This window comes from Haliotis rufescens, unplaced genomic scaffold, assembly GCF_023055435.1.
Source record: "Haliotis rufescens isolate VD_foot unplaced genomic scaffold, xgHalRufe1.0.p SCAF_2, whole genome shotgun sequence".
Lineage (NCBI taxonomy): Eukaryota > Metazoa > Mollusca > Gastropoda > Lepetellida > Haliotidae > Haliotis > Haliotis rufescens.
In genome coordinates, this window is record NW_025963890.1 from 40771160 (window position 1) to 40797625 (window position 26466).

A 26466-nucleotide genomic window follows, 5' to 3' on the forward strand; every position below is an offset into this window, starting at 1 on the left:
TGGCTATTATTGTGCACAGCCACCAGTAGCTAAATCCAGCTGGGTTTATTATGCAGGAAGCCGGGTTACTGTAAGTCCCCATGATCCCCAAGCGAGGTGGCCTAGCTTTGGTTACTGGTGACCTATAGCCCGTGTTTGAAAACTCTATACATGATATTGTTATGTTCAAATATGTTTCATAAATTGATTTTAAATATTACTTTACATAAATTACTCAAATGTGAGTAACTTAACTTGGTCTCGTCACTATATGACCGAAATAATACCGATGGGCCGTTAAATTTTAACTCACTGACTCTTATCTTCTGCCTGATAATATATTAGAGTTTTAAATTGGTCAGGTTTACAGACTAATAAATCGCGCCGAGGTCAAAGTTTAAGTTTGCACAGTGCATATCTTTTTCTGCTTATCTTATCATGAACAAGATCACAATGCAATATTACCGGGACACAACTCCACGCGTTTCTGCATTCGTAGTTACACAGCGACTTGAGGTAGGTTGCCTTCTATAAATCTCTCTACCAGTCGACATTAGGGTAGGACGGTACTCTCGTTCATTACTAGTTCTGGAATTGTATGTTATCACTTTATTATCACCCTAATGGTGACGTCACGCTATTTTGAACCAGGAATTCACTGGCCATTCGTGCAAATTTGACTCAACGCCATTTTCATTATCGTTGAGAGAAATTACCAATCTCAATACGGTTGAAGTCAGAGAAATCACATGAATTTTCGTGTCTCGTTGATTCTACTTCCGGAATCAGAAAAAGCAGAGATGCTTTAAAATCTCTATATTTAACATATCTTTCTTTGAACCAATGTAGAGGGCAGAGGAGGTGGGACAATTTGTAATGATTTAAGAATCGCTATACACGGGGATAGAAGGTATGAGTTTAATTTGGACTAGACAGGGTAAACTTGAAACGAATTAATCTGGCTTCAGCTTTAACCTGTGTGTGTGTGTATGTGTGTGTATGTATGTATGTATGTATGTATGTATGTATGTATGTATGTATGTATGTGTGTGTGTGTGTGTGTGTGTGTGTGTGTGTGTGTGTGTGTGTGTGTGTGTGTGTGTGTGTGTGTGTGTGTGTGTGTGTGTGTGTGTGTGTGTGTGTGTGTGTGTGTGTGTGTGTGTGTGTGTGTGTGTGTGTGTGTGTGTGTGTGTGTGTGTGTGTGTGAGCTAATACGCACATATTCGCGGGTTCGTTCCACAGCTGCTTTCGAAATCCAACACTCCATACTTTTGTGTATATAATACCATTATAAACTGTATAACCAGCCTCAAGAGACCTGCTTTAAAATGATCCGTAACTCATATTATCAAACATTTGTTTGCCTGGCCCAGAACCGATTATTTACAGCCCGCCCTAATATTGTTAGATTACAGGTACATCATAACATGCACGCATTACCTCATCACAACGAGCTGTAAAAAAGCCGCAATATCCGAGTAACGCCAATCCGAGAGTACATGCGTGATGGTGTAGGTCTGTAGGCGTGCCAGGTATGACTGAGGGATCGTGTCTAGGCTAATATGACCTGTAACCTACATGTACCTGGCTATGGCGATTTCCGGTTTACCGCAATATGATTTCATTGTGATTGACCCCCGTAGTTACATTATAAAGTTAGTTACAAATAAACATAGTATCATCAAATATTAAGGCTTGTTGTCCCTTTTCCACATTTTGTCAGTTAGGTCATTGCATTATATTTTTTCAGATAGAACTTTTTCTATCATACTCCCTCGAAAACCTCAGTGCAGGGCATAGCCCAGATTCCAGCTGTGTATCATTTATTATTTCCCAGCACCATACACGTGCGGCAAGGTGTTAAAAGTCTAGCATGTGTATTACTGTTGAGAATTGAGATAAACACCGCTTATTACAGTATTTCATTCAGGGCGATTCTGGTGGTTTGTTTTTTAAAAACACGATCATGTTTCTAAAGGATGCAACTGTGCATATCACCTTGCTTTAGACGACTGGGCCACTTGAAGCCCCATCTGTCAGTTACCCCACTTATAACCCCAACTGAACTGCTGAATTGTTGTTTAAAGTGGTCTTTAACAAACCATTCACTCAAATTGACAGGAACCAACTCACATTCTTAAATTTACCCCACTTTTCTTTTGTTTCTAGATAGAAACCTACAAGCAATACTCGACACCCTGAACACGTGACTTCACAAAGCATATTTTGACATTATGGAGGTAAGTGTACGATGTAATTGTTTTTCCTATTGAAACAATGTGGTTCAAGAAAATGTGTCAACATTTACTTAACTGCACATTGAGTGTGAGGATGAGTAGGCATCTAAGGTCACAGCGGCAACATTTCTGTCAAAAGTGTCCAAACCGTGTGTATCACCTGTTTCCCCAGTGCGATGAGTCATGACCGAAACATGTTACTACCCAAATTCTACCGGTAGGGCAGACACATACTTCCCCTTTTCGCGAACACCTGGTGTCATCACTTTTAGTGATCCATTCAAATTGTCACCGCCGTTTTGTCTTTAAAGCCTCAAACTATTGTTCTGCGGATAATAATACTCGATACTTTTATGCCCTGGCGTTGGCGGTTTATTATAATTCACTGCATCAACAACATGGATGCCAAGATTGTGTAAAATCTGAACAAATCACAAATTAACGCCAAAGGAATTGTAATCTAATAAGAACCTTAACTCACTTTGCACAAGAGTGTTCAAACAAAGAAACTACTAGCTATATAGTAGAAAGGCAAACTAGAGTTCTCTATTTAATTAATGAAGCAGGGGCCCTTTAGGATCCGGGGTAGAGTGAGTGAGTGAGTGTTTAACGTCACATCGGCAGTAATTCAACAATATCGTGAAGAGAAGTTATACATTAATAAAACAAATATTTAGATTAAATAGAAAACTGTCAAACGATGGACAGTATAATAACTAAAATATCACTGATGCGATGTAAAACTGGTTGAGAATATTAAAAAGCAGGAAGTAAGAGCGTGGGTAGAAAAGGTCTTGACAACGAATGCTTGCCGTTATCGGCGACTATCGAGATCGGGTGCTATACACAGGTGCAGGACGCACATATCTGAAAACAATATAATAAATAATTAAAGTGACGGCATACCTAATCTCTCACGGTAAACACCCAGTGCACAGACAACACAGCAAACGCTATCTTTATGGGACTAACATCGAACTACCAACTCGTGTTTCGTAGTATGTGGTCTAGTGTAATTTAGGGTTGCGACGGGTACTCGAGTACCCAATAACGGGTCGGGTAGCTTAGGACTCGAGTCCAATTTTCAGGACTCGAGTACCCGTTCAGGGGAGATAGTTATGCAATCATCATGAATTAAGTCTGTTCTCAGTAGTCTAGATCTTATACTTACCAGATCTGATTTAGTACTTTCCATGAGACAGGCGTACAATGAGAAAGTCCATGTTGTGGTGATAAGTCTTCTAGTGTAATTACTACTTGCGTCAGGTGAAGAATTTCCTGTTCGCTTGGTACCTAACAATGGTACCTTAGTGTCTCGCGGGATCGTCGAATACATCTGCCTCCAGCGCGGAAAAATGCCTTGTTACAATGTGTGGTGATTCAGATACATGTATTAAAAAGCACGCAGCTGGGTGTCGATCTTGCAATATCAGATATCAAAATCAGTTCAGACTGTCACAAACTAACTTTTAGCTGTTGTGTTAGGCTAGAGAGCCAAGCTGTCATCCATATTTCCCAGAAATGTAAGCGAAAGTAGATGTTCTACTTTACGTAAAAGCGGTCTTGAATATCAAGTTTCCCCTCAAAACATTACGATTGAGATCTGTGAAGATCCGGTGTAGAATGGGCCGTCAGCAACCCATGCTAGCCGTAAACGGCGACTATCCTTGTCGTAAGAGGCGACTAACGGGATCGGGTAGTCAGGCTCGCTGACTTGGTTGATGCATATCATCGTATCCAAATTGCGTGGATCGATGCTCATGATGTCAATCTCTGGATTGTCTGATGCACCGTCATATGTAGCTTGATTCCATGATGTATATACATTGAATTTTGTTTGAATCGATTCGATGTTTGTCGTAATTGGGAAACAATCATCATTGCCTCACATGATATTCTGATCTTCTGGCACCTGGCATGTGTTGGGTGGTTCCTTATCAAATGTCAACAAACTGAATGGCCTTCTACATGTTCAAATGCATCAGTTGCTGTAAACAAGCCAAATGACTGTTTAGCTGGCGTCATGACATATTTGGTTAATATGTTATCATGTTCAAGCTGGTCCTATGTGACCCTCAACATTAACGTGTGAGCTCACCATGTAACCTGATTTGTCCATTTATTGTAGTTCCCACAATGTTAATGTTCATTCCGAGTAATATAGTAGTCAGGGTCAAAGACGCGCGTACGTCATTGCTGTATGTTCTGCTATTGATCGATGAATGTGGGTAACGGACATGACCGGGTGTTATCATACGTTGCCTCGACTGTTTGAATTATAATAAAGTGTTGAAATTGTCAGAACTTTTATCATTGCCCACTTCCTCCCCACCTACTCCGAGTTCCATGATCGATAAATAAAATAAGAAGAAGAGGTTTTGTTGTGAATTATAATATAATCGACGGAGGGGTAACAAATGATTGATTAACCACAGTTTTGAATGAAATTGTGCAATCACAGGTAATGTTAGCTCAAGGTAAACAATGGTGGGGTAAGAAATTTCATTTTCAAAAGTTGTCTGAAATGTCACCCAAAAATTGTCAGACACACTACAAGTTCATTGTCGACACAGTTGCCTTCAATAGCGTGTATGACCTCGAGCTGCCTCAATGCATGCTGTGATACGCCGTCTCATCGATGACGTCAGTCTTCTGATGACGTGGACTGGATTCCGTTGCCACTCGTCTCTCAGGGCCTGCTGCAATTCTTGTCTGTTGACGGGAGGCTGTTGGCGTGCTCTAACCTATCTGTCAAGGTGGTCCAACATATGTTCAATAGGATTCATATCGGGTGACTGGGCAGGCCAGGGCAAAACGTCAACGTTCTGCTGGTTTAGAATGTTCCAAGTCAGTCTTGCAGTATGGGGCCTGGCATTGTCGTGTTGAAACAATGTCCCCTGATGTTGGTTTTGTAAGAACGGAAGCACAATTGGCTGCAACACTTGGTCTCTGTACTGCAGAGCGTTCAGGTTTCCCTGTATAATCACAGATACTTTTTTAGTCCCAACGAGGTCCAGGTCAGCCGAAATTGCTGAGACAGAAGGCGACGTCTTAAATACTTAAAGCAACAACAAACAACAACAACAACGACGATACTGCTATAGCGAATGCATCTTGCTGTCATGTGTCAATCTGCCATCGTAAAAGAATTAAAACAAATTATAAATTGATACATAACAGCTGTTGGATTGAGCTGAGGTCAATGTGTGACATGTCATGTGACTTTCATTGACTGGAAGACAACCAGCCTGGTTCCCTGGGTGTGCTGTGCTGGCGCAGTGTAGCGCCAGCGAAGCATACACAGGGAACCAGGCTGGAAGACAACGTACAGCTTGACACTACTTGTGTAAATCACGGAACAAGACAGGATATATTACAGGAAACACTGTTTTCAAGGACCAACATCGATCTATCAGCTGGTGCTCAGCAATATGTCTTCAGGTGTAAGTATAGCCGGCATTAGATATAAGATCAACTTGCCCTAGCGACATTACCACCCCATAAAAGCGCCGCGTGATATCCGCTCCCATCCACCTGTGGCGCGAGGGGTATGCCCTGTTACATTGTGTGGTGTTCAGGTAAATGTTTGTAATGAACAGGATATTGATCATTAACTATCAGATATGTAAAACAGGCAAGTGTGTAATAATGTGAGTAGTTCGCCTTTGTCTTTTAACTTACATAGTTAGCAATATCAGGGTAGAGAGCATAACCTAATTGACCTCCATATTTCCCAGAAATAAAACCGAAAGCGGATAGGCTTCTTTTCTTATAAGTCGCCTTGAATATCTAGCGTTCCCCTCTTACATAACGACCGCTTGAATGGATGGAGAGTGTGCCCAGAGAACGGAAGGTCGGTAGATTGATCGTTATGCGAAAGACGTTAAAAGATGGTATTTATTGTTACACCGCCTGACATTCGGCATTAAGGAGATTAAACAAGGACTGGTCGACCCGAAGCCAGTATAACATGTTTGTTTGTGGTATCCATGAAAAAACCGAGACACCATATCCCAGTGGGGTAGCAATATCACCGGCATCAGTCCAAACTAGTATCGGCACACACACACACGTATGTACGGCATACACACACACACACACACACACACACACACACACACACACACACGTATGTAATTAAAAAAAGAGAAAATTTATTAATCATAAGTGAAGACAAAAATGTCATACCATAACTATAGTCACATATTTGATACTTTAATGGTTATATGGATTGTACCCCATATGGTTCATGTTCCTCCCAGGAATACACAAGGTTGGTTGGTTTGTTGTTTAACGCCGCACTCAGCAATATTCCAGCTATATGACGGCGGTCTGTAAATAATCGAGTCTAGACTAGACAATCCAGTTATTAATATCATGAGCATCGACCCACGCAATTGGGATGATGACATGCATCAACCAAGTCAGCGAGCCTGGCCACCCGATCCCGCTAGTCGCCTTATACGACAAGCAAAGTCACCTTTTACGACAAGCATGGGTTGCTGAAGACCTATTCTACTCCGGAATCTTCGCGGGTGAGTCCGTTGTAAAGGTATTCTGAGGGCAATACCTAAAAAAACCGAATGCTTGCTACATGAAAAGTAACAGTATTGGTGCATGCTACTCTGAATGGCGTTATTTTGTCAATGCAAGGTTTCTTTTCGGAAAGTATTATTACTAAATTATTTTTAGTTATTGTTCAGAATCTTTTTGCATCCCTCCATTTCAAATTATTTATATTTAACACCTTCATCGTACTGTCACACGTATTGTAACAAACTATAACTTTGTCTTATTCTCGTTTTTCAAAATAAAAATCCTAGATGTTTGGAACCAAACAGTCCTAGCATTATGTCTTATTCATACATATAGCACATAATACTCCAGTTTAACCTTTCTCGATGTAAGACACAATTTAATATCTGGGAAATTTAACCCTAATGTCTACCTTCAACCCTTATCATGAAAAAACATTGTCCATGGTTCAACGGTTCCTGCCTTTTTTAATCAAAGTAATAAAAAGGAGAAGATATTGAGCAAATACAAAATTATCAACACCCAAAGACAACCCAAAAATCTTAGAAAGCTTAGAAAGTTTGTATTGGTTAAAAGTCACCATTTTATTACATGAAAATTCCATGACGTGAATCAAACCTACCACCTCACATATCGTGTTTAGTTTTGTAACCCACTGTTTGGCCACTGAGCCACCGGACAGGTGCTGAAAATGTTATATGTCATGACTCCAGCTGGCCCATGTTGCAAGTGTTTTTCTCTCGCACGTTTTGATCGAATTCCTTTGGACCGCGAAAGGCTGTATTATGTTACTATAAGGCATTTCGATGTTTTCTTAATTGTTCGGTTTCTCTTGCATTTAGATAGCCCATAAGTGGGATAAAACACGACAACAAAAATCTGAGACCGCCCGCGAGGTACCCTCGGTTTTCCCTAGCTCGCGATTTTACATTTCCCTCGGAGACGTGTTTTATCCAAAACGTAAAGACTCCGAGTCAGAATATGACGCCCTTGTATGTTTAACAAATTGCAGTGTCATTTCGAGACTGGACATGACTTGTATCGAAATATTCTACATACATAATGTTTCATGGCTACTTCTTGCCACTTCATCAGTTGAATGACAGGGTGTTGTTGTTGCTTTATATGTGTCTAAGAGGTCGCTTTCTGCCAAGGGTGGGAGAACATGCCCTATATACAAATGAAGCAAGTTTTTATTAGATACATGTATTTACAGCCAGTCGTGAATAGATTCACGTTATACAGTTAAGAGTGAGTGAGTGGGGTTAACGCCGCATTTAACAATATTCCAGTTATATTGCGGCGTGTCAGCTTAATATGGGAGGAAAGCCCGAAGTGAGGCAGGTCTCAGACCTTTACCACTTTGGTGAAACCCACGAGCACGGGTATGGTGCTTACAAACCTAGAAACATCATCGGGGCGAACCGGGATTCTAACCCACAATCAGGTTTCTGGAGTGCCCAAGGGACGCAACTCTGCACAGCGAATCGGGGCGCCTCAGACGACTGGGCCACACGTGCCCCCTTATAGAGTTAAGAAGGAATTGATGGCGTGACCGTTGTTAAAGAAGAGTGTGGCATGGTAATGATTAAAGAAGATTTAAGAAAAGTGTACCATGAAAAACTCTCATACATTAAATAAATAATTCACCTTTGGTCAGTATTTCATATTTCATCACCCTGTACTGTATCAGTTGTCTCCCTTATAATCTGTTTTCAGATATGTTTATGCGTGAACTGATGTTCATTGAGATGACGATGAGCACACATATTGTATTGTTCTATATTTCAGTTCCCTGATGTCATCGACTTAAATGTGGGTGGTCGACATCTGACAACCTCCCTGTCCACCCTCACCAAGTACCCGGACTCCATGTTGGCCACCATGTTTAGTGGAAGGCATCCAGTGACCCAAGACAAAGATGGCCGCTACTTCATTGATGTGGATGGAGATGTGTTTTTTCACGTCCTCAATTTTCTGAGATTCGAGACAATGCCTCCCCCCGGAGCAGCTGCAGTTGTTCGGAAATATGCAGATTACTTTGGATTACACGTCCTAAAGGAAGGCATTATCAAGGCTCACGGCATGCTGGAGATGCTCTATGACTCAGCGAGGAGTGTGTTTCCTAATTACACTTCTCACTTGGAATACGTGAAAGGGGAAGTGAGGAGGTTTTCACGGTATTTTTATCTTTGCATACTTACCGCCGAGTGTTCATGTCGTGATGATACTGCGTATAAAACTGATCTTCGCGGGTCACCTCGGATTGATATACATCTTGGTCTTGATGATAAAAGGCGATCTTTGTTGCTTAGTCTTCTGGCACATGACTTACAATGTATGGGTATCTTCACAGATGAAGAAGAAATAACATGCAACTGTAACTGTATCAGTGCGATGAAACTTCAGTTTTGCAATGCACCCAAGTCTACACTGGATGAACTCAAATGATTAAACAACGCATTTCGTCTATTTCTGAAGAGAACGTAAATGTATGTTACTTTTACTTTCTTTCAAAGAGGGTGTAGACGATGGTGGCGATAGGTACGGTGTGGGGGTCAGGGCCAGGTTATTACATTGTTAACACAAATAACCTTGTTATTTTTCTACTGTCTATGCTTTGGAGACTATTAGTGCCTTAGAATTATTAATACTGGCATGTGGATGTATGGAAATTGCTTTATAATGAAGACAATACAATATGCATTTACCCTGAAGTCGAACGGTTTTGTATTAATAAGAAAATACATTTCACGTGATTCCATAGCAAATGATTGTGTAATATAGCCATTTGGTTTTTATTTATGCTTCCATAAACCAAAAGCAAATTAGGCCACGCCCATAACCAACTAATGCTTCCTGATTGGCCGATTAGAGTGGGCTAGGTTTGTTATGCATTATTACGCTGATCGTTTTCACTGATTTTGTGTCCTTATATGCATTATTGTTTTGTTAATGATTAAATAAACAGTATGTGAAGTTAATAGTGTTGATTTATATATTTATAAAATATGACTTCAATAGTATTTGTGTGTGTGGAGGCATAAACATGGAATTGCATCAGACATCATTTTTGGCCATTATGCATCAAACTTGGAAATATACTCCCCATGTCTACCATAAAGCTTTACTGATGCTTTGAATGTTGATCAAACAACTTCAGAGCAAGGGTCATATGACGCTCTTTGAAATCTTCGTACCCAGACGGAGCGGTCGGCTAGCCTTGTGGTTAAAGCATTCGCTCGTCACGCAGAAGACCCGGGTTCGATTCCCGACATAGGTACAAAGTGTGAAGCCAATTTCTGGTGTCCCCCGTAGTGATATTGCTGGAATATTGCTAAAAGCGGCGTATAACAATCCTCACTCGGCACTCGTGAAGAGCAACCTCCTCGTGGTGAGTGCTGGGTAACGCTAATAGCTCTTCCCCCGTGTGGACTCGGGATAGAATTTGTCCACAGCACCCCATTGCTGGTCGTATGAGGCGACCGAATTGGGCAACCTGTTTGCCGTGGGTTGCTCCCCTGTGTCGGTGGAGGACGGGATTCTGGTGGTTGAGGGCACTGGAGCCAAGAACAGTGTTCCTTTGCCCAACACACCACTTCGACCCTTACTTCACCTAGACGGGTGGTAGAATTGGCCCGTTTCTATCAATCGGCTGGTCACGCCATGCCCTGTGCATGGAATACTTGTCTTGACCAATTTCGAGTTATATTAACCAAATTTGGATCAGGATATATCATAAATTTGATCTTGTTAATTTCAATTTTGCCTAGAGTCCTATGCCAGAGGGCGGTGGCTCATGGGCCTATCTGGCATTATAAACCGCTGAATTCTGTGTTTCTCCAGACATGTGTCATGGGCGAACCAGCCTGGCATTTCTTCTGTCAGATTCCATAGCTATTCAAGTTTCTATTTGCTGGAGTATAACATCCCTGTAGCCCTGGTGGTGCAGGCGGGCTTCCACTGCACCATCGTCCTTGTTGACACTCCATGGTGGGTGGGGAGCAGAGATGTCGAAACATTTCCTTACACCATGGCTCTTCCCATTCCATCTGGTTCATCAAAGAATAAACGGAGACATGTTGAGTCTTCATCATCCGATGAAGACTCGTCTGAAATTGTTGACTCATGGCCCAGGTTTATTGTGATCTCATCTTCTGATGAGACACCTTTAAAGCTGAACCCATTTGCTATCTCCTTGGGCATTAAAGGCGTCTGTGGAGAAGTGAAGAACGTAACGCGACTCCGAAGCGGTTCCCTGTTAGTGGAATGTGCACGGAGACAACAATCTGACAATCTCTTGAAATTAAAACAGTTTGTGAATATTCCAGTTGTTGTCTCAGTGCACCAGACACTAAACTCCTGCAGAGGCATAGTCAGAGACAGGGCTCGTTGCCTTTCTGACATGAGTGAGGAGGAAATTGCAGCTGAGCTGAAAAATCAAGGAATACTTGCTGTCAAGCGATTTACGAAAAGGAAAGATGATGGCACAATTACCAAACTAAATACTTATCTGTTTACTTTCTCACTTTCTTCAATTCCAAAGAATATAAAGGCTGGATACTTCAACATCGGAGTGGAGGTATACGTACCAAATCCACTCCGATGCTTCAAATGTCAAAAGTTTGGTCATGGGGCCAAGTTTTGCCGTAATAGCTTGGTTTGTTCCCGTTGTGGCGGAGCTCATGAGGGCTCTGAGTGCTCCAACAGCATCAAGTGTGCAAACTGCACTGGGGAACACTTGGCCTCATCCAAATCCTGTCCCTTATATGATCGTGAAGCTAAAATTCATAAAATCAAACACACTAGCAATATTTCTTACTTTGAAGCTAAAAAGTTGGTGCCTCTTCCCACCAATTCAACTCTAACCTATTCAGCTGCAGTTTCCTCTCCTGCTCCTGTTGCCAAACCTACCATGAGAACATCATCGTCTCAAACAACGTTATCTTGGGTGGATGAACAGATCATTCTCGATGACCATACCGAGTCTGTTCTTTCTCTGTCAATTGTTTCAACATCAGCCTCGCAGACAGACATTGTAACACCTGCAGAAGATCCATCATCTGAACATGAAATTGTCCCTGAAATAGTACAGGGCGAAGCCCACATGTCTTCAAAGAAAAAAAAGCAATTGAAAAAAAAGGCCAGGGCCCTTCAACATTTGGAGGTGCCTTCTACTCAGTCAACATCTATAAAGGTTCACAATCAGTTTGAACCTCTGGAGATGGAGGTCAGTCCTTCACTCCCAGTTCATGGGAGTGGTCCCTCATCCCGCTCGCGATCTCCAGTTGAGCCGCCATGAACAGCTCAAATACCCTTATTCAGTGGAATTGTAGAGGACTAAAGAATAATTTTAATGACTTACAGTTATTGATACAGGATTTTCAACCATCAGCTTTTTGCTTACAGGAAACCTATTTTAAAGATACAGATCAACTTGATATACGACAATATAATTCATATCATTTCTTTTCTCCTCCAGGGCCAAAAGCCACTGGGGGGTCTTCAATCTTGGTGAAGCAGGGAGTGATCCACAGCCCTGTTCCACTGATTACTCCACTACAAGCTATTGCTGTCCGTGTGACCTTGCACATTGTGTTTACTTTGTGCTCTGTTTATGTTCCTCCGACTTCATCTCTTCAGCATGTTGATCTCCAGGCCCTCTATGACCAGCTACCTAAGCCTTGCATCATTATGGGTGATTTGAATGGCCACAACCCCCTATGGGGAAGTGCACATTCTAACAATAAAGGTAAAGTCCTGGAAGATTTTATTTCCAACAACAATTTATGTCTTTTTAATGATACTTCCTACACTTATTTACATCCGGGTACAGGTACATACTCCTCCCTGGATTTGTCACTTGTGGATTCTGATCTACTGAATGAGTTTGAATGGTCCGTCCATGACGACCTGTGTGGAAGTGACCATTTTCCAACCGTTCTCAAAGCTGTTATTCCATCTGATGTTCCTCCATCATCACGATGGAACTTCACTAAAGCCAACTGGCCTTTATTTGAAATTCTTTCATCTGAGAAGTTACAACCTGTTCTGTTTATCGATGTCCCTGATCCTGTACAACTATTTTCTGATGAACTGAACAAAATAGCTGATACCTGTATCCCTAAGTCCTCTACGATTCCACACATACGTAAACCATGGTTTAATTCTACCTGCAAACAAGCTCGGAAGGCTCGGAAAAAGGCAGAGCATTATTTCCGTCGCCATCCTATGGTACATAATTTGAATCAATTTAAAATTTTGAATGCTAAAGCTCGGCGAACGTTTAAACAAAATAAACGCCAGTCTTGGCAACATTTTGTTTCAAGAATAAACTCACGTACGCCTATGTCAAAAGTATGGAACATGATCCAACGAATCAAAGGTAAGGGTTCTAAATCTAACATTCGCCATCTTAAAAATGGGAATGAATTATTGACAAATACTTCCGATATTGCAAATAAACTTGGTGAAACTTTGGCTAAACATTCTTCCTCATCTAACTATGTACCTCAATTTCAAAAATATAAAAATCAGCAAGAGAAGAAAACTATTAATTTTAAATCAGATAATGGGGAAGATTATAATGAAATATTTTCTCTTCATGAGCTTCATACTGCCCTTGGGCAGGCTCATGATACTGCCACAGGAGCTGATAACATCCATTATCAACTCTTAAAACACTTACCAGAAACATGCTTAGAAACCCTTCTATTGATATTTGATGACATATGGACATCCGGCAACTTTCCGCCTTCATGGCATGATGCCATAGTTGTTCCCATACCAAAACCAGGAAGGGATCATACCGATCCCTCAAATTATAGACCTATTTCATTGACCAGCTGCGTTTGCAAAACCATGGAACGCATGGTCAACAATAGATTAACATGGTACTTGGAATCCAATAATTTAATTACTAATATTCAGTGTGGATTTCGGAAAAATCGAAGTACTGTTGACCATTTAGTTCGACTGGAGTCATTCGTTAAGAATGCCATTGTAAATAAGCAACATGCAGTGTCTATCTTTTTCGATTTAGAAAAAGCATATGACACTACATGGAAACATGGTGTTTTAAAAGATTTACATGATTTTGGATTGCGAGGCCGTTTGCCTCAATTTATATCCAAATTTTTATCAGATAGACAATTTCAAGTTCGTGTGGGTTCTACCCTGTCTGATCATTATAGTCAAGATCAGGGTGTCCCACAAGGCAGTATTTTGTCTGTCACTTTGTTTAGTATTAAAATAAATAGCCTTTCCAAGGTTTTAAATGATTCGATTGATGGATCACTTTTTGTGGATGATTTTAACATATCTTGTCGCGGTAAAAATATGCATACTATTGAAAGACAATTGCAATTATGTCTAAATAAAATAAATAAATGGTGTTTAGAGAACGGTTTTAAATTTTCTAAATCAAAAACAAATTGTATTCTTTTTTGTAGAAAATACAAACCCCATAACGACCCAGAACTAGTTTTGGATAACACTCCTATTAAGGTTGTGACGGAGGCCAAGTTCTTGGGCATAATATTTGATCATCATCTGACCTTTTTACCGCACATAAAATATTTGAAAAATAAATGTATGAAGGCCCTTGATTTGTTGAAAGTCGTTTCAAATGCAAAGTGGGGAGGGGATCAGAAAACGCTCCTCCAGTTGTACAGAGCACTCATTCGCTCTAAACTAGATTATGGCTCCATCGTCTATGGTGGGGCCTGTCAAAGCAATTTAAAAATATTGGATACCATCCACCATCAAGGTCTGAGACTCTGTCTTGGTGCTTTCAGAACCTCTCCTATCAATAGCTTGTATGTTGAGGCTGATGAACCATCCCTCAAACACCGTCGCTTAAAACTATCCTTACAATACGTTACTAAACTGTTCTCTAATCCATCTAATCCAGCTTATCACTGCGTATTTAATCCACTGTATGAGGATCTCTATCTCAAGAAACAATCAATTATTCCACCTCTTGGCATTAGGATAAAGCCTGACGTTTCTGCTGCAGCAATTGAACTTTCTAACATATCTCCCACCAAATTATTGTCGTCTCCCCCGTGGCAACTGGTAAAGCCACAGGTAGATCTTGAATTAACAAAACTAAAGAAATCAGAAACTAATCAATTACAGTATCAGCAGGAATATAATCAGTTACGACATACCTACAATACTTATCGATCAATATTTACTGATGGCTCCAAGGATGGTGGTTCAGTGGCTTGTGCCACAGTCATTGGATCGAAAACAATCTCGTCAAGATTACCAGATGCTTGTTCCATTTTTACAGCAGAATCTAAAGCTATTTTAACAGCTCTTGAATACATCAATCAACAATCCCAATATAAACAATTTGTCATATTTTCTGATTCTCTTTCATGTCTTCAAGCCATTCAAAATAATGCATGTCATCATCCACTTTTATTAGCTATTGTCGAATTATATAATAATCTTGCTACTGGCCAATACGACATCGTTTTCTGTTGGTTACCCAGTCATGTTGGCATAACTGGTAACACGATGGCCGATGCTGCTGCTAAAGCAGCACTCAACAAATCTGTGACACCACTTCAATTTCCATACAGTGATTATAAACCAGTGATCAGATGTTACATCCGAAATCTGATGCAAAAGAAGTGGGACACCCAAGTAGGTATCAATAAATTACATGCAATTAAACCACATATCGGTTATACCTACTTGGGTTGTCAGTCCAGATTTGATGAGGTCATTATGCGACGATGTCGTATTGGCCATTCAAGATATACAAATGAATATATATTGAAAGGTGAGGATCCTCCATTCTGTATCCCTTGTGATGAAAGAATCAAAGTCAAGCACGTCCTGCTTGACTGTATTGATTTTTCCATCACAAGGGATAAATATTTCAAAGTATCATCCATGAAGGATCTTTTTAATAGTATTGATTCTCGTTTAATTCTTGTTTTTTTTAAAGGAAATAGAGTTGATTGAGAAATTGTGATTGATATGTGTCATAATATATGAATGTTTTAAAATTGGTCGATTAAATTAGCAACTGAGATTGTTTGTGGCAGTATCCTTGAAGGGGGTTAAAGTACTGTAAAATTATTGTCCCCCCGAGAGAATGCATAAGATCCACATCGTTCGAAGTAAATTTAAGCCTACCACGATTTTAATCGTAGTATATTCGTTAGTTTTAATTGACGGCTAAACTTGCATATAATCGCCAGTGGCTGAAGGTATGATATAAATCCTGCTGGGGTCCATGCAGGTAGCAAAGGTACTATAGGTCCCCATGGTCCCTAGTATGGTGATCTACCTTCACTTGCTGGCGATCTCTCGCCCATTTTTACAATGTATTGTTCTGTTTTATAATAACTTTTTATGACCATGTACTAGTTTGAAAAATTTATATCTGTGATAAGTCTAGTAGTTATACTGTCCTTTGATGACAGGTTTTACTATAATCTAAGCTGATGTTTTCTTAACGTATAAATTGCTTTAGTCACGATATGGCTGAAATATTGCCGATGTGACTATAATTACTCACTCACTCACTCAATCCTCACTCACTCCTACCTAGACAGAGAATGCTCGGATGGACCTCAAAAGTTCTAAAATGTAGACACCAAAGGCTGGAGCTGCTGGAATATTTTTCCACATACAGGGCAAGATTAATATTTATCTTTTGCACGTGACCTGTCAGGGAACACAAATAAACATACTTCACATTCAATAATGTAACTTCTGGCAACCTTGACCGTAAACAGAGGTCAGGCACAATTTAATCAAATAGAAATCCAAACCTGTACATATAGTCTCAAGCAACCGTACACTGTATAGTGTCCGAAAGAAATGTTAAGATAATTGACGTTTTGAAGTCAATTTTTTCCAGGATCATAAACTGACAGTGAGCGGATTTATGGTAAGCTTATTGACATCTTGTCGGACATTGGTCATGTTTCGTGGGAATTCCGGCGCAGAATACGTTCACAGTATTCCAGAGTGATTTTGTGTTGTCGCACGCAGACGGTGTAGGAAATAGGTAATGATATCAAACGTGATTGATACTGAATTATTTACAGTCCGACGTTACAAGGTTAGAGTGAAATGAATTTAACGCCGATTTGGACAATAAGTCCGCTATATCATAGCGTGCCAGCTTAATGTGGGAGGGAAGTTCCAAGGCCGCACAATTCGAAGACGTTTACCACTTTGGTGAAATCCACAAGACCCGAGCATGGAACTGACAAACCAAGGGAAATCTTCAGGGATAATCAGGGATTCGAACTAATTAACAGCGGATCCTGATATGGCCAAGAGATATTGATCCTTATAAATCTTAACATACTCATGATAATTCACGTTTCATAAACAGATCTTGTTTATCAAGTAATTATTTGGTATGTTATTATGAGTATTGGTGGCTTATTTAATGAAGAGTGATGGATAAATCTTGTTACCACGGCTACTAAATTCTTGTCATTTGTCTCAAAAGTTGTAACATGTCTTTCAACAGAAACCGAGCGAGAATTGGTGAGACCTATTATAACGCTATCAAATATAATTGCTTTGTACCAATTTTTAACAAAGCCATGGATTAAGACTTTGAAAGGCATTTAGAAGTAATACACAAAAGGAAGAGAATTTATGGATGTCAACTTCTTTATTATGAGGAACACAACGTTTCTGAGTATATGCCTACTCCTTCATCAGGTGAATGAATGACATGAGGCAGAGGGCTAATTACCCCCGGCCTCCCGTTGTCTGTTGTCCGATGCCATTTACTTATCAGTGACAATGTATTCCTGGCTTCCAGTTGTCCATAACTATCAGCGCTAATTACTGTACAGTGTTGGCTTTCATTGTCTATTGCTATTCGCCTATCAGCGCCAATTATCTGTTGGCTTCCCTTGTTCAGTTTCCACCTTTTGTTATCTTATTACTTTTGTTGTTTTTACGTGTACATATATATGCTCTCTTCCTCATAGTATTCACCTGATGAAGCAGTAAGCACACACCCCGAAACGATGTGTTCCTCATAATAAAGAAGTTGACATCCATAAATTCTCTTCCTGATGTGCTACATGGTATTAGTTTTTTAATCTTACAAAGCCTTTTGAAACTAGGGTAGCATTTGGATAAGTGGACAATTATATAACACTTAGCACTGGATGTTCCTATCAGATAAAGCTTTCCGAAATTGCAGCTGTTGTACACCAACGCGTGATGAGCCAGTGAATGCATGCCATGCCTCTTCCAGTAGTATAGCAATATCAGTGCGGACTTTAAATAATTGATTACATAATTCTGGGCCAGGCAACCAGCTGCTTGTCAACATCAGTAACCAATCAATTTAAAGCTGTCCTCACTTGAAAGAGTGCACTATACCCAGTACCTCCAACTGTGTTAAACTGTTCATAGTCCATATAAGATATTTTGGTATGGTTTCTATCAATTCTAGGGGACACGGGTGGCCCAGTCGTCTGAGGCGACGTATTCGCCGTGCAGAGTTGCGTCCCTTTGGGCATGTTCATGCGGTGGGTGAAGTGAGTGAGTGTGGGAGTATCGTTTTACGCCGCTTTTAGCAATATTCCAGCAATATCACGGCGGGGGACACCAGAAATGGGCTTCACACACTGTACCCATGTCGGGAATCGAACCCGGGTCTTCGGCGTGACGAGCGAACGCTTTAACCACTAGGCTACCCGACCACCCGATTCAAAAGACGAAGGGGGGGGGGGGGGGGGGGGGGGTGGTGGTGTGAAATGGGGTTTAACGTCACGTCCAAGATTATTGCACTTATATATCGACGTGCATGTGTTTGTGTGGCTGCTTATACTAGTCCGGACTAATGCCGATTGATAGTTCTAGCTCACCGAGATACCATTCCGCAGTTTAACATGAATAACCCACTCAGACACAGTATACTGACTCCGAGCCGACCAGTCCTTGTCGGGAATCGAACGCGGGTCTTCAGCGTGACGAGCGAACGCTTTAACCACGAGGCTACCCGACCGTCCCGTCGGGTGAAGTGGGTGTATAGCAATGCGTGTATAGCAGTTGGCACCGGCTATATCAGGGAGACTTGTAAATGATCGAATCTGGACCAGGCAGACCAGTGGTTGATAGTGCGAGCATTTATATGTGGTCAACGCCTGTAACCAGTCGCATCTCGGTAAACATTCCGCTCTTACGAAAAGCATGGAGTATTGGTTTTGACGCCTGCATCAGCTGGTTTGCTAAACATACAGTAAACACGTAGACATATATACCTGCGAATAGGTGCCTATTAACAGTTGTGTCATAAAACGATATCACTCACTCACTAAAGAATATTTTCTCATCGTTAAACGATTTGCGGTTTTTGCATATGCCTTGATTCAATATTTTATCAACATATTTTATATCATTAGGGACGTAAAGTACGCAATCTATTTCATATCATTGGTGTAAGTAAACGAACAGTGGTAATTGTTTTCGGAAAGTAAAAGAGGTATATTTTAAAAGGTATAGAAAACAGGATTGGTCGCCCAATAATACATTCAAGCCCTCGAACGCGTCTCCATCGAAACTCGTTCCACCCGTGAAAATCCGGGGTAGAATAGGTGTTCAGCAACTCATGCTTGCCGTAAAAGACGACTGTGGATCGGATAGTCAGGCTCACTGATTTGGTTGATGCATGTCATTGATCCCAATTGCGTTGATTGATGCTCATGATGTTAGTCGATAGCTTGTCTGGTCCAAACTCGATTATTTACAGACCGCCGTCATATAGCTGGAATATTGCTGAGTGCGGCGTTAAACAACAAACCAACCAACCAACCAGTTACTCTCAAGGATGAATGCATGATGGGTGGAAAACAGGATCACATTGCATTACGAAACCCAGTTATTCCATTGATGCATTGATGCATGTGATTGTGAAGGTGCCATTGGAGGGGCACGACTTCTCTCACCTTATGCCGGGTGTCATCACTACCTGTACTTGATAGCATGCTTCATCTTCCCGAGTCAAGGGAGTAAACTGACTAGAAAAGTCCATTTCCACCCTTGCCGAACAAGGCTGGAATTATGGAGTTACATTTTATAGTCAGTTAACTCCCTTGCCTCGGGAAGATAAGCAGGCTTATGATACAGTCGGAATCGTACAATGGACTTCTATTAGAGATTTCTTATGATTATTGAAAAGCTTGTGTCCTTTTTATTTATTATAACATTTAGATAACTGTTAGCATTGATTTACCGGTAATATGTTTCTAGGGAAAGCATTCATCAATCTTACCGTCTGGTATTTATTATTGGATTCTAAGAACTATGAACCTTTGGAAAACATACAATATAAGTTTTAAAAAATGTCGGTATGTCATAGTTTAACCTTATATCTGTTGATATTTTTCTGTTGTATACATATGTTTCAGTTCCCTCAAATCATAGATCTAAATGTGGGAGGGCGGCACCTGAGCACCCTTATTTCAACTCTCACCAAGTACCCTGTTTCCAAGTTGGCCAATATGTTCAGTGGGGAATATGTTATGCCCAAAGACAAAGATGGACGGTTCTTCAACGATGCGGATGGGGACGTATTCGCTCACATTCTCAACTTCCTGAGGTACGAGATGCTGCCCCCTCCCGACCAGGCAGTTGCTGTACACAAATATGCAAACATTTTTGGGATTAAGCCTTTGCGTACTAAACATTTACAATGGGGACCAGTCTTTGCACAGGCTTTGAGAGACAACTGGAAACGTGGAATAGCCGGGTATGACGACTGCCTGAATCAGGTGCGGGAAGGCCTGGTGGCAAGTCGGTATCAAAGTGGTGTCTTGTACATCCAGTTCTCGGATTCCTCTCAACACATGTTCACTCTGTGCAAGGTGGCTGGTATTCCTGAGGGACATCAGGTCATCAACGTCAAATACTCCTCCTCCACAACGGATGGGACCAATCTTGTCCATTTCCTCAATGAGGATCTGAAGCGTATCGGTGTCCACCTTCAGCCGGGGGACCTCCGACCAGAACCAAAGTGTGGTTGTCGCGTGGCTTTGCGGTACATGATAAAACATGAGTAAGTGATGTACCAATAATATGTCACATTGTGTGGTTTGGTGCGATTAATGTATACTTCCCAGTCGAATAACATACAATCTACGGCAACCTATCCTTGTCGTAAAATGCGACTATGCTTGTCGTAAGAGGCGACTAACGGGATCGGGTTGTCAGGCTGGCTGACTTGGTTGAAGCATGTCATCGTTCCCAATTGCCCAGATCGATGCTAATGATATCAATCGATGGATTGTCTGGTCCAGACTCGATTATTTACAGACCGCCGTCAAATAGCTGCAATATTGCTGAGTGCGGCGTTAAACAACAAACCAACCAACCAACTTTTAGGCATAATCGTCGATTAAGCAACGTGGCACCAAGGTGTTTGAGAAGGTGAAAGACGAAAAATAACAAATACTTAATTGATGTAACTTGTTTACACTAATAAACAGGCGTCTATAATCATATTCTCCTGACAAAAGCGTACATGATGAATATACAGATAGTTTGCATTTCAAGCTTTGTAGTTGAGAGTATAGTTGTATATAATGTTTATACTTGTGATTACGTATACACTTGTCTAGTGGTAGTGCGTCCAACCGGAGAGCAGAAGGTCCGGGGTTCGATTCCCGGCCGCGTCATACAAAAAGACGTTGACTTGTGACGGTTGAGTCATGTGCATTCAAGTTGTACTTGTATCATATTGATTGTGTAATAAAATACCTACATATTTTACTGTTGCTTTTAGTGTCTTTTGTCCTTGTTTGTTAACGCCGCACTCAACAATATTCCAGCTATATGACGGGGGTCTGTAAATAATGGAGTCTGGACCAGTTACGATGACATGCATCAACCACGTCAGCCAGCCTGACCACCCGATCCCGTTCGTCGCCTGTTACGGCAAGCATGGGTTGCTGAAGACCTATTCTACCCCTGCTCTTAGTGAGTAAAAACGGACTCACTCCGCATAAACAAAGGGACGAGAAGGAGGAGAGACGTAAGTGTTCCAGACTGGGGACATTATTCACAGAAGGGAGAGATCCACGTTTGTCGTAGAGCTGACAGAATCAGAAATTCGAACAGACGATTTGTGGACCTCACAAGGCTAAGAGATGACCGCCTGTACTGTGAAATGCGACACCTAAGTTTGTTACTCTTCAATAAATTTTCAAGAATTGTGACCCTGCTTCACCATCAGGAAACCATCCTGTCATCCTTCGTTGATAGATACTTTTCAGGTGAAGGTTTTATGGTGTATGAATTCTTTACATTTCGTCCTGAGAATCTTAGCTGCTTAAAGAGTTATGGTTATTACAGGGAGATCAACCACATTTCTGTTTTCATAAAATTTTGCAATCCAGTGAAGTGCTAATGTTCTGGATATCCTATGCTAGAATGAGCGTTTGACTGTGGAGGACATTGCACTCATTGTTAGATACGTCGTCTCCTGGCAGACTTCTCGGGTGTATAACAAGGGTGCGTCTGTGCAGTCCGTTGCCCGTTAAGGGCCGTGGCTAGCTGATGGGGCTCTTCGGGAGTGTTTCTGTCTTCTCTTACTAGTACATATAGGATTACCTTAGTACATATCATATGTGGGTCTGTCAGCAGAGGATACTCCGAGTCCAACGTTACTGTGGAAGTATTTCTTCATTAACTCTGACATAAGCGTTCTGGTAGATGAATCGATCGAGTCCAGAATTTGTTCTAGTATGGATTCGATGTATCAAAAGAGATAATTTATTTGCAATTTCCTAATTAAAAATCTTTAATTCCGTTCGGGCGAGATAATCTCTCTGGACCGTTAGGCGTTAACGATTCTGGGTTAAAATTGGTTTTCAGCAACCCACGCCTGTCGAAAGAGGAGACTTGGTTGATAGATGTCATCATATCCCAATTGCATAGAACGACTTTCATAATGTCAATCCCTGGATTCTTGTCTGGTTCTTACTCGATTATGTACAGATCGACAAACAAACAAAGATATTCCTTGTGATTTGAATAAGGTAGTGGTGATGATTCTGACAAGCTTAATGGTGTATATTTTAAGTGCGCTCCATACTTCCAGTAAGAGGGGAGACAACTCACTTGCACTTACACAGACACAGATCACGGTGAAATTACACAATATCACTGTACCATTTCTGAGATATTATGTTGGTAAAGGATCATATTTATTTTTTATATTGTATGTATCTCTCATTCACTCCACACAAACAAAGAGTATTCAGTCAGCAATTACTGCATGACACACATATGACAAAGTAGTAATTTATGGATAACAACTTTAATACTGTGAAGCCGACGTTTCGGTACAGATACCAATGCCCTTGTCAAGCAAGACTGAATGAAGAACATTGTACAAAATATATATAGTAGGTGGACACACCTAGAAACAAAATCGGGGCGAACCGGGATTCGAACACATAATCATAGCTTTGCCCAAGGAACGCAACTCTGCACAGCGACTTGCGTCGCTTTACATGACCAATCAAGAAGAGACATGCTTGACAGTCATGTGAGTGTTTCTGGAAGACGTGTCCTGCAATAGTGTCCACATTTCATGTCATAACTCATGTAAATAAAATAATGATGGTTATATTGAAAAAAAACTAACTACGCAATTTAATGTTTGAGGTGCAGGTAACCATGGATATCACAAAGAATTGGGCTGCACAACAACCACGTCTTTGCCATCCCTTTACCGAGAAGAGGTCAAACAAATTGCGAGGGAGAGAGTGGAGCGAGGAGGCCATGCCAACATTTCACATCTACACCCTCTACCGAGCCAAAAAGAAGATGTTTCCACAGTGACCCACCACCAGGGGGTGGGTGTGTGTACCAAAAAGGGACATGGGTGGCCCAGTCGTCTAAGGCGCCGCGATTCGCTGTGCAGAGTTGCGTTCCGTGGACACGCCAGAAACCTATGATTGAGGGTTCGAATCCCGGTTCGCCCCGATTATGTTTCTAGGTTTGTCAGCACCATACCCGTGCTCGTGAGTTTCACCGAAGTGATAAACGTCTGAGACCTGCATCACTTCGGGCTTTCCTCCCACATGAAGCTGACACGCCGCGATATAACTGGAATACTGTTAGAAGCGGCGTTAAACACAACTCACTCACTCACTATATAATGGCGGTCTGTAAATAATCGAGGCTGGACAAGACGATCCAGTGCTTGACATCATTAGCATCAATCCATACAATTTGGATCGATGACATGCATTAACCAAGTCAGCGAGCCTGACCACACGATCCCGTTAGTCGCCTCGACAAGCATAGTCGCCTTTTACGGCAAGCATGGGTTGCTGAAGACCTATTCTACCCCGGATCTTCACGGATCTTATGTGTAGATGTATGTTAAACAAGTTCTACAATTTAAAATAATATTTATTAAGATTTTAGTTTTAGTTTACTTTTAATACAAGCAATAGTGAAACTACAAATAATTATCTAAGCAAATATGTTTTGAAATGGTCCCTCACAGTAATTCTCTTTTGCCTTTGGTCACATACTCCGATGTTAATAAGGTACTTGCCTGGAGTAACAACAGGCCGACCTGCATAAAAAAGTCTCTGCATTCTGTCTTTCCGTGTGTATCCGTGTTTTCCCAGTGCGATGAGTCCACCGAAACATGTTACTGCCCAAATGCTACCGGTAGGACATACTTCCCCTTTTCGCGAACACCTGGTGTCATCACTTTTAGTGATCCATTCAAATTGTCACCGCTGTTTTGAGTGAGTGAGTGAATAAGTGTTTAACGTCACATCGACAGAAGAAGTTATACATTAATAATACACATATTTGGATTAAATAAAAACCTGCCAAACGATGGACAGTACAATAACTAGAATATCACAGATGCGATGTAAAACTAGTTGAGAATATTAAAAAGCAGGAAGTAAGAGTGTGGGTAGAATAGGTCTTCAAAACCAATGCTTGCCGTTATCGGCGACTGACGGGATCGGGTGCTATACACTGGTGCAGGACGCACATATCTGAAAGCGAAAAACAAGATAATCAATAACTTAAGTGATGGCATACCTAATCTCTCACGGTAAAAGGCCAGTGCACAGAGAACCCAGCAAACGCTATCTTTATAGGACCAGCATCGAACTACCAACTCGTGTTTCGTAGTATGTCTTCTAGTGTAATTACTACTTGCGTTAGGTGAAGAATTTCCTGTTCACTTTGGCACAATGATACCTTAGTGTCTCGCGGGATCGTCGCATATATCTGCCTCCAGCGCGGAAACATGCCTTGTTACAATGTGTGGTGATTCAGATAAATGTATTATTAAGCACACAGCTGGGTGTCGATCTTGCAATATCACTTTAAGCTGTTGTGTTAGGCCAGAGAGCCAAGCTGTCCTCCATATTTCCCAGATATGTAAGCGAAAGTAGATGTTCTACTTTACGTAAAAGCGGTCTTGAATATCTAGTTTTCCCTCAATACATTACGATTGAGATCTGTAAAGATCCTGGGTAGAATGGGTCTTCAGCAACCCATAAAAGGCGACTATGCTTGTCGTAAGATGCGACTAACGGGATCGGGTAGTTATGCTCGTTAACTTGGTTGATGCATGTCATCGTATCCAAATTGCATGGATTGATGCTCATGATGTCAAGCACTGGATTGTCTGGTCCAGACTCGATGATTTACAGACCGCCGCCATATAGCTGGAATGTTGCTGAGTGCGGGGTTAAACAACAAACAAACAAAATGAAGTAGGTGTCATATCCACTGTCATATGTAGCTTGATTCCCTGATGTATATACATTGAATTTTGTCTGAATCCATTCGATGTTTGTCGTAATTGGGAAACATGCATCATTGCCTCATATGATATTCTGATCTTATGGCACCTTACATGTGTTGGGTGGTGAATTATCAAATAACTGATTATATACACACACACACCCTTCCTCCCCACCGGTCACAGGTAATGTAAGCTCAAGGTAAACAATGGTGGGGTAAGAATTTTCATTTTCAAAAGTTGTCTGAAATGTCACCCAAAAATTGTCAGACACACTACAAGTTCATTGTCGACACAGTTGCCTTCAATAGCGTGTATGACCTCCAGCTGCCTCAACGCATGCGGTAATACGCCGCCTCATCGATGACGTCAGTCTTCTGATGACGTGGACTGGAATCCGTTGCCACTCGTCTCAGGGCCTGCTGCGATTCTTGTCTGTTGATGGGAGGCTGATCATGATGGCGTGCTCTAATCTGTCTGTCAAGATGGTCCCACAGATGTTCAATAGGATTCATATCGAGTGAGTGGGCAGGCCAGGGCAAAGCGTCAACGTTCTGCTGGTTTAGAAATTTCCAAATCAGTCTTGCAGTATGAGGCCTGGCATAGTCGTGTTGAAACAATGTCCCCTGCTGTTGGTTTTGTAAGAACGGAAGCACAATTGGCTGCAACACTTGGTCTCTGTACTGCAGAGCGTTCATATTTCCCTGAATAATCACCAAATCAGTCTTCTGATCTCCACAAATACCGCCCCGCACTATGACAACCTCCACCCCCCGCCGATGGACCTCTCGAATACACGCCGGAGCCAAACGTTGCGTCGATAAACTCGTTCTCTGCCGTCATTTCGAAACAAGTTAAACCGACTTTCAACAGTAAACTGCACTCGACGCCACTTGCCAGCGTCGAACCTGCCTCGCCCATCGCAGT

The 26466-nt window shown here is 41.4% G+C and overlaps 1 protein-coding gene across 1 annotated transcript in view; it reads left to right on the forward strand.

Moving 5' to 3' along the window:
- The first annotated feature begins 412 nt into the window (after positions 1–412).
- Positions 413–26466, forward strand: part of LOC124127511 (BTB/POZ domain-containing protein KCTD7-like) — a 45071-nt gene continuing 19017 nt past the window's right edge. The window contains exons 1-2 of the mRNA XM_048399305.1: positions 413–495; positions 2149–2219. Coding sequence (XP_048255262.1) covers positions 2214–2219 — 6 coding nt within the window. The 5' untranslated portion in view covers positions 413–495; positions 2149–2213. The remainder of the gene's footprint in view (positions 496–2148; positions 2220–26466) is intronic.